The sequence below is a fragment of the Grammomys surdaster genome, unplaced genomic scaffold (assembly GCF_004785775.1).
Source record: "Grammomys surdaster isolate TR1022 unplaced genomic scaffold, NIH_TR_1.0 98, whole genome shotgun sequence".
Classification (NCBI taxonomy): Eukaryota; Metazoa; Chordata; class Mammalia; order Rodentia; family Muridae; genus Grammomys; species Grammomys surdaster.
Window position 1 is genome coordinate 13642631 of NW_021604577.1, and position 13467 is coordinate 13656097.

The 13467-nt window shown below is 42.6% G+C and overlaps 1 protein-coding gene and 1 pseudogene across 1 annotated transcript in view; one reads left to right on the plus strand and one right to left on the minus strand.

Moving 5' to 3' along the window:
* Nucleotides 1-3896: 3896 nt before the first annotated feature.
* LOC114633757 lies at nucleotides 3897-5343 on the minus strand (annotated as a pseudogene).
* Nucleotides 5344-7738: 2395 nt separating this feature from the next.
* Nucleotides 7739-13467, plus strand: part of Baz1a (bromodomain adjacent to zinc finger domain 1A) — an 87956-nt gene continuing 82227 nt past the window's right edge. The window contains exons 1-2 of the mRNA XM_028781608.1: nucleotides 7739-7925; nucleotides 8256-8397. Coding sequence (XP_028637441.1) covers nucleotides 8285-8397 — 113 coding nt within the window. The 5' untranslated portion in view covers nucleotides 7739-7925; nucleotides 8256-8284. The remainder of the gene's footprint in view (nucleotides 7926-8255; nucleotides 8398-13467) is intronic.

Consider the following 13467-nt stretch of genomic DNA (forward strand, 5'->3'; position numbering starts at 1 on the left):
GGTAAAGATGCCACAAGTACAGAGAATGGGGAAGGCTCATAGATCTTTTTAAAATATGGGTTGAGAAGGGAAGGAGGAGGATAAAAGCCAACAGGCTTAGTCCTCCCAGCCCCTGTGAAACAGACCTGCTCTATTTCAGAGCCTAGGGGCATAGATCCCTGCGGTGAAGAAGCTGCTATTTAGAGAAAGGTGATTGAAGAGAGAAAGATCCCCACAGGGGTCTGAGAAGATGGAATCTAATCAGGAAAATGGTTTTGTGCCTTTATGATCATCCTCTGACTGTGTGCATGCCAATTTGCACGTGTATGAGTGTACAGGCTGCACAACTATAAACTGAAAAGCTTCTGGATCTAAAGTCTGAGTATGGACATGACTGCACAAGTGGGGGGGGGGATCCCCACATCTGATCTCATGACACGGGCAACAATCAAATAACGAACACCCGAGAGCTGTTTGCATAGCCGTATGCAAAATATGAATGACAACAGAAATCGTTAAACATCTGCGAGTATTACAAATATTTTCAGACTCTAAACTGGATCTTTTAATGTTATATTGCCAGTGTAAATTTATGTTAACTGCCACACATTTAGTTAAGTCAGGTGTCCAAACTAGGTCTCAGCAGGTTAAAATAAAAGTATAGAAGGGGTGTACACCTTTTGGACCTTTTTAGGGGATAACCTTGCCCGATTCTAGCTTCTAGAGACAACCACACAGGCTGGCGACGCAGCCTGTTGTGGAAACCTTGACTAGAGATAACGACATTCCTTGGCTTTTGACCTAGTTTCTTCATCCAAAACCAGCAGTGCCACATGTCTCTGACTTTTGTGCAATCATCTTCTACTCTTTCTAACCACAGTTAGGGACTGGGGCCATAGCTCAGCCGGGAAGTGCTTACCTAATGTGTTAGGCTCTGGGTTCCCCTCAGGAGAGTATCAAAAAAAAAAAAATTAAGCATAGTTGCAAAGTGTCTGCTTGTAAGAACTCCTGTAGTTAGGTTAGATGCAACTGGGGGACACAAGGCAATCTGCCCATCTCAAGGTCCTTAGCCGTAATTACACTTGTGAGTATCTTGTGTAAACTAACATACAGACATGGGCGCCTCTGGAGGCCTTACTCTGCCTACCACGCTAGAGCTAAGTATGAGGTTGTTATTTTAAGGCGGCAGTTTGAGACAGGCAAAATAGTTAATATTGGAAAGTTTGGAGCTGGAGAGATGGCTCGGTGGTTAAAGCGCTTGCTGTTCTTTCGAGGATCCATACGAGAGTCCCAGCACCCATGCACGACTAGCAATCATCTGTAAACCCATCTCTAGAGGCTCTGACACACCCTGCTTGGCTTCCACAGACAGTGCTCACAAGTGGCACACATACATGTATACATGCATACATACACACATACATACATGCGCGCATACATACATACATACATGCAGGCAAACACTCATTGTGAAACAAACAAATACATCTGTTTTTTAAGTAAAAAAAAAATACAGAGAGGTTTGATATTTGTACTTGACTTGGAAAAGATACTTGGTCAAACTGGAATCTAGGTGAACTAGATTCTAAAGGCCAGGCGTTCGGAGTGTGAGGGCTACAAAGTTGTAGACAAGTGGTCAACTGGTTGAGCCAGAACTTTCCTTTCAGTCTGTAAAGAGAAATATAGCTGGAAAAATAAATCTCAACTGTGCTAAGTAAGGAAGCAAACACGAAGACAACAGAAACCACAGAGGCCGCACGACTTCCAGGTTCTAGAGCGGGTACTGGTAACCGACCTAAAAGGGAGAAAATCCTAAGTGTTTCCATTTCCAGGAGCTTATGGGATTAGCATGCTTCATGTGGGATTCTTAGGTTAGAATTTATTTACAAACTATATTCACGGCTGGCTTCTGAATTCAGCTGCTCTGTGCCTCTCCTTTGCTGCCATGAAGTCTCTGGATATATGTGTTACCACATGAGTGTACTCCTTGTAAAGCCAGATGGCCAGTTCTTGATGTCAAAATAGCATTTCTTGGCAATCCAGTTCCAACTATAGAAGCCAAATGGTAAGAAATACTATTCTAAGTACTTTCAGAAATATGATACAGGCAGTATTCTTCCCCAGTGGGTTTTGCATACTTGCTGTGTTCCAGGCATTGTCCTGAATTTTTTTTTAAAATTAAAAATCAAGTAGTAAGAGTTTCAATGATCCCTGCTTGTAGACTGCAGCATGAACACAAAGGGGAAAATAAAAGAAGAACAAATATATCCTAATATTTTCTACTCCAGTAACAATTAGTCAGTAAATGACATGTCAGATATTAGTGAAACTGTAAAACTCCGTTTTGCTATTGATTAAAGGGAACTCTGTAATCCATATTTTAAAGCCACTGATTTATTCCTTGTATATCTCGTCTCTTAAAAGAACAATAGATTTGGCTGAACATAGTAACAATTTATCCTGTAAGCTACAATCCAGGTAGATTTTAGATGTATGATGGACATTCTATCTCCATATTAAAATGAAAGCAGGTGTTCACCTGACTCTGCATCAAATAATATAATCAAATTAAATTTCTGTTTTGTACATCTATTTAATCACTGACCCAAACAACAAATGTGTGCCAAACTCCTGTCATAGAGGGGCACCATGCACGGCTCTGTGTGATACACGTAACACAGGTATTTAAAATGTTTATAAATTTATTATTTATTTATATATTTATATAAGGTATGTACATTTTTATAAAATTCTATTTTTATAATTTTTTAATAGTTCTAAACTTATTTGACTCTTCTTTCCTATTAGAAAGTAAATATTTCTGTCAGTTACCTGTCTTTGTCTTCCCCTTTTATCTTCAATCAGTGTATCTTTAAAAACAATCAGTGTATCTTTCTTCAGTGAAGAGTCTACCTTTCGGCTCAATCTGCTAGCCACCTTCTATCTGCCCAGAGGCAGCCAGTGTCCTTTGGAGACTATCCTTCCAGATGTGTCTTAGTGTTTGCTTTTAGATTTGTGTGTATGAGTGCTTTGCCTGCATGTTTGTATGTGTATCATGTGAGTGCCCATGAAGGTCTGGAAGAGGCATCAGATCCTTTGGAACTATAGTTAACATTATAAGAAACCATATGGGTACTGGGAATTGAACCTGAGTCCTTTACACGAGCAGCAGTTGCCGTCTCTGTAGCCCTTAGATGTATTTTAATATCAAGCAGATATGTAAGGATATCAAGCTATAAAATGTTTGTGTATCTTTTGTTCTTCCTCATTTCTTTTTTTTTCTGAAGACACATTCCACATTTTATTTACATTTTAAGACTAACTTTCATCTCAAAATCATACATCCATAAACCTATTTCCTTTTTGTTCACTTCACTTAAAACTTCTAAGCATGTTTTATTAAACAAAGACTGTAAACAGATTATGTCTGTTACACGTAACAAACGGGAACAGCTTTTAACAGAAATTCAAAACCCCAAACATCTTTTTATTATAAATACAGGTATCAAAACAATCCTGAACCTATTTTAGATACTAGTAGTAGTCAGTACCCACACTGCTTCAAGAATTAACACAATTGGTGACTAGTCATTCTATCTGCTACTTTAAACAATTCCAACTGCAGCTCTTAAATATGATGGATAAAACATGCCATTTCTGTTCTTCCATCTTGAGACTTTACTTTTCAGAAAAACAAAGGTTTCCATGGCCATCTGACAGTTTTTTAACATGCTCCTGTCTTGAAAACCTGAATTCCACTTTGAGTACTTCAGGTTCATGTTTAAACGACAGTGCTTTAAGAGGACAAAAAAAAAAAAAATTGCGCTGCACTTCTCTTGTTACCTGAAAACATAATAGGTGTACATATATTAAATATATTCTTACGACTGTCCAGGTCATGTTCACCAGCTGCAATTCTTTTACTTAATGTGTGGGTATTTTGCATGGTGATATTTAATCAAGACAATAACATGAGCTGTTGAATTAAGACAAGTTTGAGATCCACTAAAATTAGTTGTTGTACGTCTGTCCTTCTGGTGGCTGTGGAAACTTCATATTTTCTTTGGACATCATAAGACGTCTTAGCTCTTGAAGTACAACTTTAATGCTATAGGAATTTTGCCATTTTGCTAATACTGGTATGCTCCGTGCATCCGCCATTCCACTGGAGTTATTGATTCCATTCATATTAATTTTTGTTACAAATCTGATGTAGGAGCTTCTGGGTATTTAGATCCACATTCTACTTTCAGGCTATATATTCTGTTTTCATAGTTTGTCCTTGGTGGCCCAATAATCATGCCTGTCCACCTTGTAAGTGTCATGTCTTCATCATCTTCAAGGCCCCAGCTAACCGTACCATCACCTACTCCTTTTTGCCCTTCTTCAAGTTCTTCCAACAAGCGAAAATTACGAGGAACTTTAACTCCTTGAAATGTAACAATTACAATGTCTTCCTCATTTCTTAATGCCCGAATACTAGCCATTGTATCCACTCATAATTTATGTAATTGTTGACATTTCCATTTGTTTTAATCTGCCATTTCCAACACTACCAAATTAAATATTCATATCGAGATGCCTGTGGAATATCTTCCTACACATGGAATTCCTAGCATGTTTGTAATCTTATGTAGACTTTTTTGTCTATCTTCCCCTCTATAGAAATGTACTTTTCCACAGACTCGTCAACATGGTGGTGAGCTTTGCTAACATAGAAGATGAAAACTGTGCTCTCAGTGTAGCCCTAGCCTGAATTTCTCTTACTAATGGGACTGGGAGTGACTCAAAAGCCAGCTGTATTTCTACTGTTTCCCCTGGGTGATTGTGATTATAAGAATTCTTCATCTAGGAGGGAAATTTGTCCACAAGTTGCAAATATTTTTTTTTCCCAATTTGACTTTTGTATTTCAACTTTGTGGTAGCTGCTGTCACGCAAAACTTTTGATTTTTACTTTATGGAACCAAATATTGTGAATTCTGTGCTTTGTGTTGTTATATTTAGTCTTTCCTCATTTATAGATACCTTTAAAAACTATGGTTTCCTGTGGCACTTTCATGGTGAATAAATAGTCTTTGTGATTTTCTTTTACTTTAAATGTATTTACTTACTGTTGTGTGTCTGTGATGTATGGATGAATGTGTGCTGTGCTGTGCTGTGCTGTGCATGTGGAGGTCAGAGGGGCTATCAGCATTCAACTTGCATCATCGTCTTTGCGTGTCCAGTGAACCATTTTGGAGGCCCCATTAACGATTCTCAGTCATTACACACTCTAAATTGTCTTTCCCATAAAATCAAGTCCCTTGTTTCAATTTCTATCTGAGCTTGAATAGCAAATCTTTGTTGTTTTTCTTTTTGTTGTTTTGATTTTTGTTTTCTGAGACAGGATTTCTCTGTCCTGGAAGTAGCACTGTAGGACAAACTGGCCTCCAACTCAAGGAGAAGTGCTTTCCCGGATTTTTTCAAACCTTAAGGCCCACCTCCAGTGACACAGTTCCTCCAACAGGGTCACACCTCCTAATCTTTCTAATCTTTTCAAACTCCACTCCTTGGTGACTAAGCATTCAAATATCTGAGCCTAAGGGGGCCATTCTTATTCTAATGACCACAAGAAAACAAACTTTTCCACATGATAATATGCTGAAATTTTAATTTTCTAAGTTTACATAATTCTGAAATAACAATCTATGAACAGTCAAAAATCAAATAAATACATGTAACCCAGAAAATTAAGTATGAGAACAGAAAATTTTATTTTGATAGTATTTTGATAAAGGAATAAAATATTAATTTTGGCCCGGCAGTGGTGGCCCATGCCTTTAGTCCCAGCACTTGGGAGGGAGAGGCAGGCAGATTTCTGAGTTTGAAGCCAGCCAAGGTTTACAGAGTGAGTTCCAGGACAGCCAGGGCTACACAGAGAAACCCTGTCTCAAAAAACTAAAAAATAAACAAAATAAATAATTTTGATACCATAATAAAATAATTTAGTCAATACTTGTATTTATAAGAAAAAGAAAATAAATACTTGCTTTTAAAATTTTTAAGAAAGATTTAAAATCATATTTACTTATTGGGATAGGGGACACAAACGAGGTCAAAGGACAATTTATGGGAGTGGGTTTTCTCCATTATGTGGGTTCTGGAAATGGAACCTATGTAGTCAGGTTTGGTGACAAGTGTCTTAATCCACAGAACCATTTGCCTGCCTACCTTATTGCTTTTTGATAATTTTAACAACTTTTAAAATGTAGCAAACAGTAAGTTAAAAACTAGAAGTATTTGGATTTCTAGCTTACTAGTAATTTTGGCTTTTGGACTGTGCTAATCTAGACCTCAGGCTAGGGGCTTCACATGCTTAGGCCCCTAGGTTACCTGCATATCACACACATACATACACACACACACACACACACACACACACACCACACACCTTGTAAATTAAATTTTCTTCTTGCCTCTAGTTTAGGTGACTGTTGTAGGTGCTATTAATAACTACTTCCTAGAGAATTCTCACTTATTATTCTGTATATTATTTGAAGGCCAATCTTAAAAACACCAAATCTTTTTAAGTGTGTACTTTTCTGAAAAGCATACAGGCTTATGCATATACTTGCCACTGGGAGACTTCTAAGCTTCTGTGACTATGCTCATATAGAAATGTGTGTGCATACATACTATTAATAATTTTTAAGTATCATAGAATAGACTTTCACTGTTTTGTTTTGCTAATTCTATAATCAGCTAAAAAGTAGTTTGAGAAGTTCATAACTGGTAAATAGTCTCAAACATTTCCCCCTCCCAGTACAAATAGTTATAGAAGATCCCAGTTTTAAAAATCATTTCACAGTATTAGAAATTAGAAAAAAAGTAACATTTTATTGGATGACTATTCTTCAGGAATACTTTTAGACTCATTCTTACACGTTAATTTGCAAATAAGCAAACAGAGTGATGGCAAAAAATATTAAAAGCTTGTGAACATTCTGAATGATTTCTAATTTAGAATATCCTTTCCAAGTCAAAAGTCCCAAGTCTTATAAGAATTAAAACTGTTTTCATTTATGAAAATTACTGATATGGGAAATTGTTTTATGAGACATTTCAGTAGTAAATTTAACATTGTTAAGATTCTAATTGAACTAAACATTGACCTTAAATTACTTATAGATGATAAGTTACTTACACTTTTTAAAAATTCTGTGTTTAGTTTTAAATATGTGGGGGATCCTGTAAGTATGATGGCATTTCAAACTTCTGTCTTTCCCTGAGCTATCAAACTCTTTGAATTGTTTTAAGTATTAAGACGGAGTGGTGTCAAGAAAGGTACTTTCTTTCAAGATGGATGTTTACGCATGCAAAATACTTTGAGGGTTTTAGCAATTTCATTTCTTAGTCCTCCCTTCTTCAAAACGCAATTTAAATCGGAGCCAGAATCCCCTTTTCCGTTCAATAGCTGAGCGCGGGTGGCCCACTGGAAAAGATGAAGGCTTTACTTTGTCAGCCATGTGTTTAAGGAACACTAGCGCTTTCCCTAGATCCTCTGGCCGATAATCTCAAACATGGAGGATGCTTCTGATTCTTCACGAGGGGTTGCTCCATTAATTAATAATGTAGCTCTCCCAGGCTCTTCGCCCTCTCTTCCTGTATCAGTGACAGGCTGTAAAAGTCATCCAGTAGCCAATAAAAAGGTAGAAGCGAGAAGCGAAAAGCTCCTCCCCACTGCTCTTCCTCCTTCAGAGCCGAAAGTAGCTCAGAAACTTCCCGGGAGCGCGGAGAGGCGGGGAAGTGCCGGCGGGACGAGTTCCCCGCGCGGAGCCCGGCAGTGGCAGCGCGAGCGGCGGCGGCGGCGGCGGCGGCGGCGGTGGGGAGAGACTCCGGGGCGGGGCGGGCCGGGCCCTCGCGGCGTTCCTCGTGGGAAGGTGCGGCGGCGGGCAAGTGCTCGCAGGTGAGGGGCTCGCCTGCCGGCGTCCCGGGGAACCGGGAACAAAGCGCGGCGGCGCCCGGGGTCCGCGGCCGCCCGGCTCCGGGATGCGTCGAGCGAGCACGTTGCGAGTCCCGGGAGCGGCGCTGGGGGGAGGGAGCCGCCGCACTGCCCGCCGCGGGGCGTCCGCCCCATTGTGAGGTGCCCGCGGGGCGCGCCGGGGCCGCGGCCGCCCGACAGACGCGGCACCTCGGCGGCGGGGAGGACCGGACTGGTCTGTCACACAAAAGGCAGCCGAGCCGCCCCGGGCGCTCCCCGATCTTACCGGCTTTCCTTTCCCTCCAATTTGCCTAGGGACGCGGGCGGACGCGCGCAGCCGGGAGATGCCGCTGCTTCACCGAAAGCCGTTCGTGAGGCAGAAGCCGCCGGGGGACCTGCGGCCGGACGAGGAAGTTTTCTACTGTAAAGTCACCAACGAGATCTTCCGCCACTACGAGTAAGGCCGGCCGCGGGGCAGCGGGGACGGCCCCCCCCCCCCCAGCGCCCTTTTGTCTGTCTCGTCTCCTCTTTTCTCTCCGGGACCCGTGACGGGTGGCCGGGCCGCCCCTCCCCTCCCCCGCGCGCCGTGGGGACCGCGTGGGACCGGCCGGCGGCGGGGCCCGCAGAGGCCGGCGACCGCTCGGAGCCGCCGCGCTCGCCAGGCGGGCGGAAACTCCCCGCCTCGCCCCTCCCCGCCGCGGCCGCACGCGCTCGGCCGCCGGTTCCGGGATCCCCCCGCCGGGGTCAGCCGCGCGCCGCCGCGGTCCCGCAGCCCGGGGTGGGGATCCCTGACCCCGAGGGCAGGAAGCGGCTGGCCCCGGGACTGGGTTTTTCGCGGTCGCGCGTGGCTCCTGACGTTTGGTGGCGGCGGTGGCGGTGGCGGTGGGTAGCTGCCATGGCTAAGGTGTGGACAGGGGCAGGAGTGGAGGTTCGCTCCGCCGAGGGGCGAGGGGTGTACTTCACCGGCCAGGAGGACCGGGCCGGGGGCGTTGGGGCACGGGTGTCCCGAGCGGCGGCCTCGCGCCCCGCGCCGCCTAGGCCTGAGAGTGTGCGACGAGAGCCGCGCTCTGTCACCGCCTCTTCTTGGTGACTAACTCCCCGTCCCCGGGGAACTCGGCGGCGTCTCCGCCCCCGGGAGACCTGCGAGGAAGAAGTCTGGCCGAGCGTGGGGAAAGGGAGTGGGAGACAAGCTGGGTCCCGGACGCCCCCCACCCCGGTTTTCCTTTCGAGTAACCAAGCGCTCGGCGGTGGGAGTTAGGAGAGGGGTGGGGGGGGAGACAAGTTCAACTCTAGCTTCATTCTGTCGCCTCCCCCCCCTCCCCTGGCGCATGTGGGCCGCCTGACATGTGCCACTGCTTTTGTTTTGATAAGAACCCGGAGCTGCCGAAGATGTAGCTTCGACTCCCAGTTTTTTAGTTCATTGCTTGGCACATCCAAGAGTTTCCGTGGTTTCAGTGACACGAAGCGGTGGGATATGTTTCAGCGACCCGCGTTTAAACAGGGACTCTTTAAGTGAGAGCCCGAATTGATCAGTCACAGGAACAGCCTGGTCCTCACCCCCACCCCCACCCCACCCCCAGCCCTTTTTCGTCCTTTATCCTCCACGCAGACTCTCTTTTGTGGCTTAGAAACCGTATGTTAATAGCAACCAAATAGGTTGTGTGTAGGAGGATTTCTGAGTGTGGGGGCCCGGGAGCAAGGCTTGATCCAGGCAGGTCTTTGGGCAAACTCTACAGCCAGCTCAGAAAGTAGTGAGATTAGAAAAGTCCGTTCCAAGTAAGACCCCACCCCCATCCCCACCAAGAAGGGGTTGCAGGTAAACGTGTTCTATCTAGAGACGCAGATAGTACTTTTCATCAAACAGCACCTTGAAGTAGGAGTGCACATCTCGCTGGGCTCCTGTACGGACTTGTTTTATTACCTTGAGTGCACTCTTGTAACTTCTTCGGTGGATTTGAGTTGAGTAACTGTGCAAGGATGATGTCTTCATCTAATGTTGAAGCTAAAATCCTGAGGACGAGTCCTGATTGCTTTCTAATGTAAGAGTACCAAGAAAATAGTGAGCACGCTTACATCCAAAACCCTTCCTTGGTTTTTCTATAAACAATCTTTTGAAAAGGCTCCCCTGGCATGATACTCAGGAGGCTGAAGCGGAGGGTCTGCAAGTTCAAGGCCAGCCCTGGGCCACAGAGTGAGTTTTGGGTTACAAAGTGAAGACCCCAGGTTAAAACACAAACAGTGCCTCCAATCCAAACTTCAAAAAGAGGCTACTGCCATCATTGCAGAGGGCAAGGTAGACTTGACTTTTATCCCCTGTGAATTAAAAACCCTTGGTGTACTTTGGTACCTGGGATGAATTATTCTAATCACAGAGAAGCCTGAAATGCTGAAATAAAGATTTTTTTTGTTTTTTTTGTTTTTTTTTTTTTTGCATCCCAATAGGAAAAATGAGGAATTGTATGTTTTGAAGTTTTAGGATATTAAAACATTTAAAGATAGCTTAAAACAAAACAAAACAACCTCTGTATTTTCTTCCCAGTGCTAAAGTATTTGAGGTTTTGGAAGTTACAGTTTAAGAGAGATGATTTTTGGTAACATATTTGATCATTTGTCTTAAACAAAATTGCATTATGCCCTTAGATATTTAGTCCTTATGATTTTTGGATCATCTATAAAGTACAAGACTTGTCATTTAGCTGTGTTAATTTATTTTCAATTGTCTTCCCATTCCCTTAATTGGTAAGAAGTTATCTTTCCAAAACTGCATTTAAGGTGGATGGTATATACTGATCTATAGAAACAGAAGGAAAGCTATTTTAACGTACATCTTAAATTGGTTTGTGTTAATTTGAAGGTTACCTTTTGTATTAAGAATCTTGTATTTGCTTTAATCCCAGCACTTGGGAGGCAGAGGCAGGCAGATTTCTGAGTTCAAGAGTTTGAGGCTAGCCTGGTCTACAGAGTGAGTTCCAGGACAGCCAGGGCTACACAGAGGAACCCTGTCTCGAAAAACCAAAACCAAAACCAAAAAAAAAAAAAAGAATCTTTTATTGGTCTGAGTGTTTATCTCTGCTCACCCTGTTACTTCACCTTTTTTTTATTTTTTATTTTTATTTTTTTCTCTCTTAAGTGTACATTTCAGCCTCGCCTTCAGCTTCCAGCTTTGGTCACTTTCCGAGAAACCTCTAGCTTACTGGTTAGTTTGTCGGGAACTTTTTCGTTGCTAGATAGTGTTCTGTCTCTGCGCTGAAGTCGGCCTCCTCTTGCCACACTGTCCTCCTTTTGAAGAGTGTGCTTCATTCCTATTACTGCTCATTATTTCTAAGACCCTGTGTTCTTTAAGAGAGAGACTATGACCAGGATGGCTTGTCAGTGATTATACAGTATTAAGTTCCTCTGTTTAAATGGTTTGAACTGCATGTATCTGAACTAATTGCTAACCTGTTTGACCTGCTTTCTGAAAGTACATTAAGTATGGGCAAATATGCATGTTAAAGAACATGATTTAGTTTCAGGACAGGTAAATATTTATACTATAATTTCGATTGGCCCCAAATTTTTATTTTTGGTTGTTAATTGTTAAGAAAAGAAAAAGACAGTTGGCTCCTAATACTAGAACTTATACATCTTAAATATTTTTAAATGATTATTTGTATTATCCAGTGATTTAATATCTTTGACTATTTTTTTTCTGTTTGGAATTAAAATTCCACATCTTTGATTCCATGTAAAGTTTAATAATCTCTTCCACCTCACACTTGTAGGCAATCCAGCTTGTTTCAACCCAGAACAAGTGAAATTTACAGTGAAAAGTTTCCAGCGGAAAAGATTTGACTAGCTTACAGTACATTGTATTTCATTGTTTGTCAGTTCTTTTATGAATTTAGCTCATTTCATGAATGAGGAAGGGTTCCGGGATATTGATTAAGCTCAAAGATTGCAATTATAATCACGTATTTCGCACTTGATGGCACTAGAATTTTAATTTATATTTCTAAGGTCTTCCACTTTATATGCTTCTTGCTGTTTACTATCACATGTTGCTTCTATGAAGAATTCTTCCTGTTACCATAGTTTGTAGAAAATATGCACAAAGGAACAAGCTATTCAAGTTAGCTTCCTGGGTTTTTGTAGATGGCCCCGCTGTCTGTTGTCAGCTCAGCATTGGCTCTTACTACACCCTCAGTGATTAGGCTCTAGTAAGTGGAGAAATCAGCAGGCTGTTAATGAATGACAAGGTTTTGCTGTGTAGCCCAAGCTGGCCAGGAACTTGAGACCCTCTTGTCCTTGAGAGCTGAGATTACAGGCATGTGCCACCACACCTGGTGCCATCAATCTGTGGTGGGGTAGAATGCTTTTCATACCAGCCAGTTTGCACATTGGTGACAGGACACACAAAGCTAGGTGTCATCCGAAGCTGTGTGATGAGTGTGCGCTCTGCAAGGGAATGTGGGTAAGCTTTCCAACTAGTGTCTTCAAACTACATGTATTTAGCTCCTTTTTGGGAATAAGTTGGCTACATGTCCCCGATTGTTGAGCCCACAGTCTTTAAAGCTTTCTTTCTTTACTCTTCCCCACTCTCTCTTACTTCTTTCTTTTTCTTTTCTTAAGACAGGATTTCTCTGAACCAGACTGGCCTTGAACAGAGATCTCCCTGCCTCCACAAGCCCAATTTTCAGCTTTATCTTTCTTACATTTAGCAGGCTATACTGTTTTTTGTTAACACATAGCTTTCTTCAGTCAAAATATGTGTATCAGTAGTTGTAGTGTAATGGTTTACCCCAAAGTTAATGGATTAAAATATGTTTTGCTGGCATCCTCTGGACACATCCATTTAACGACGTCCAGTTGAAGGCGAAGCTATCTTGAGTAAAGTAAGAAATGACCTCTGATACTATACATGTGTGGGACTCGGAAGGATGACTTCTCATCTTAAGAGGGTGTCCTGAGGTGCTTGAGGCCGAGAGAGAGCTGTGAGGTCTCAGTGTCATCTTTGTTATATTGATGAAGACAATGACCACTCTAGATTCAAGGGGTCATGAACTTAGACCCCATGTCTAAGAAAGTCAGTGTTGGCTGGAGAGAAATATCAGCAGTTAGGAGCACTGACTGCTTTCTAAAAGACCTGGATTCAATTCCCAGTGCTTACAGTAGGGTTCACAACTGTCTGTAACTTTAGTTCCAGGCAGTTCGGTGCCCTCTTCTGGCCTCCTGGATACCAGGCACATACGTGGTGCATAGGCATACATGGCAAGCAAAACATCCACATATATATTTTTAAAAATGAAGTCATAATTCAAAGGCATCTGTACATCTTTAGCTTTTTTTTTTTTTTTAAGATTTTATTTATTATATATATATGACAAGTACACTGTAGCTGTCTTCAGACACACCAGAAGAGGGCATCAGATCCCATTACAGATGGTTGTGAGCCACCATGTGGTTGCTGGGAATTGAACTCAGGACCTCTGGAAGAACAAGCAGTGCTCTTAACCACTGAGCCATCTCTCCAGCCCCATCTTTAGCT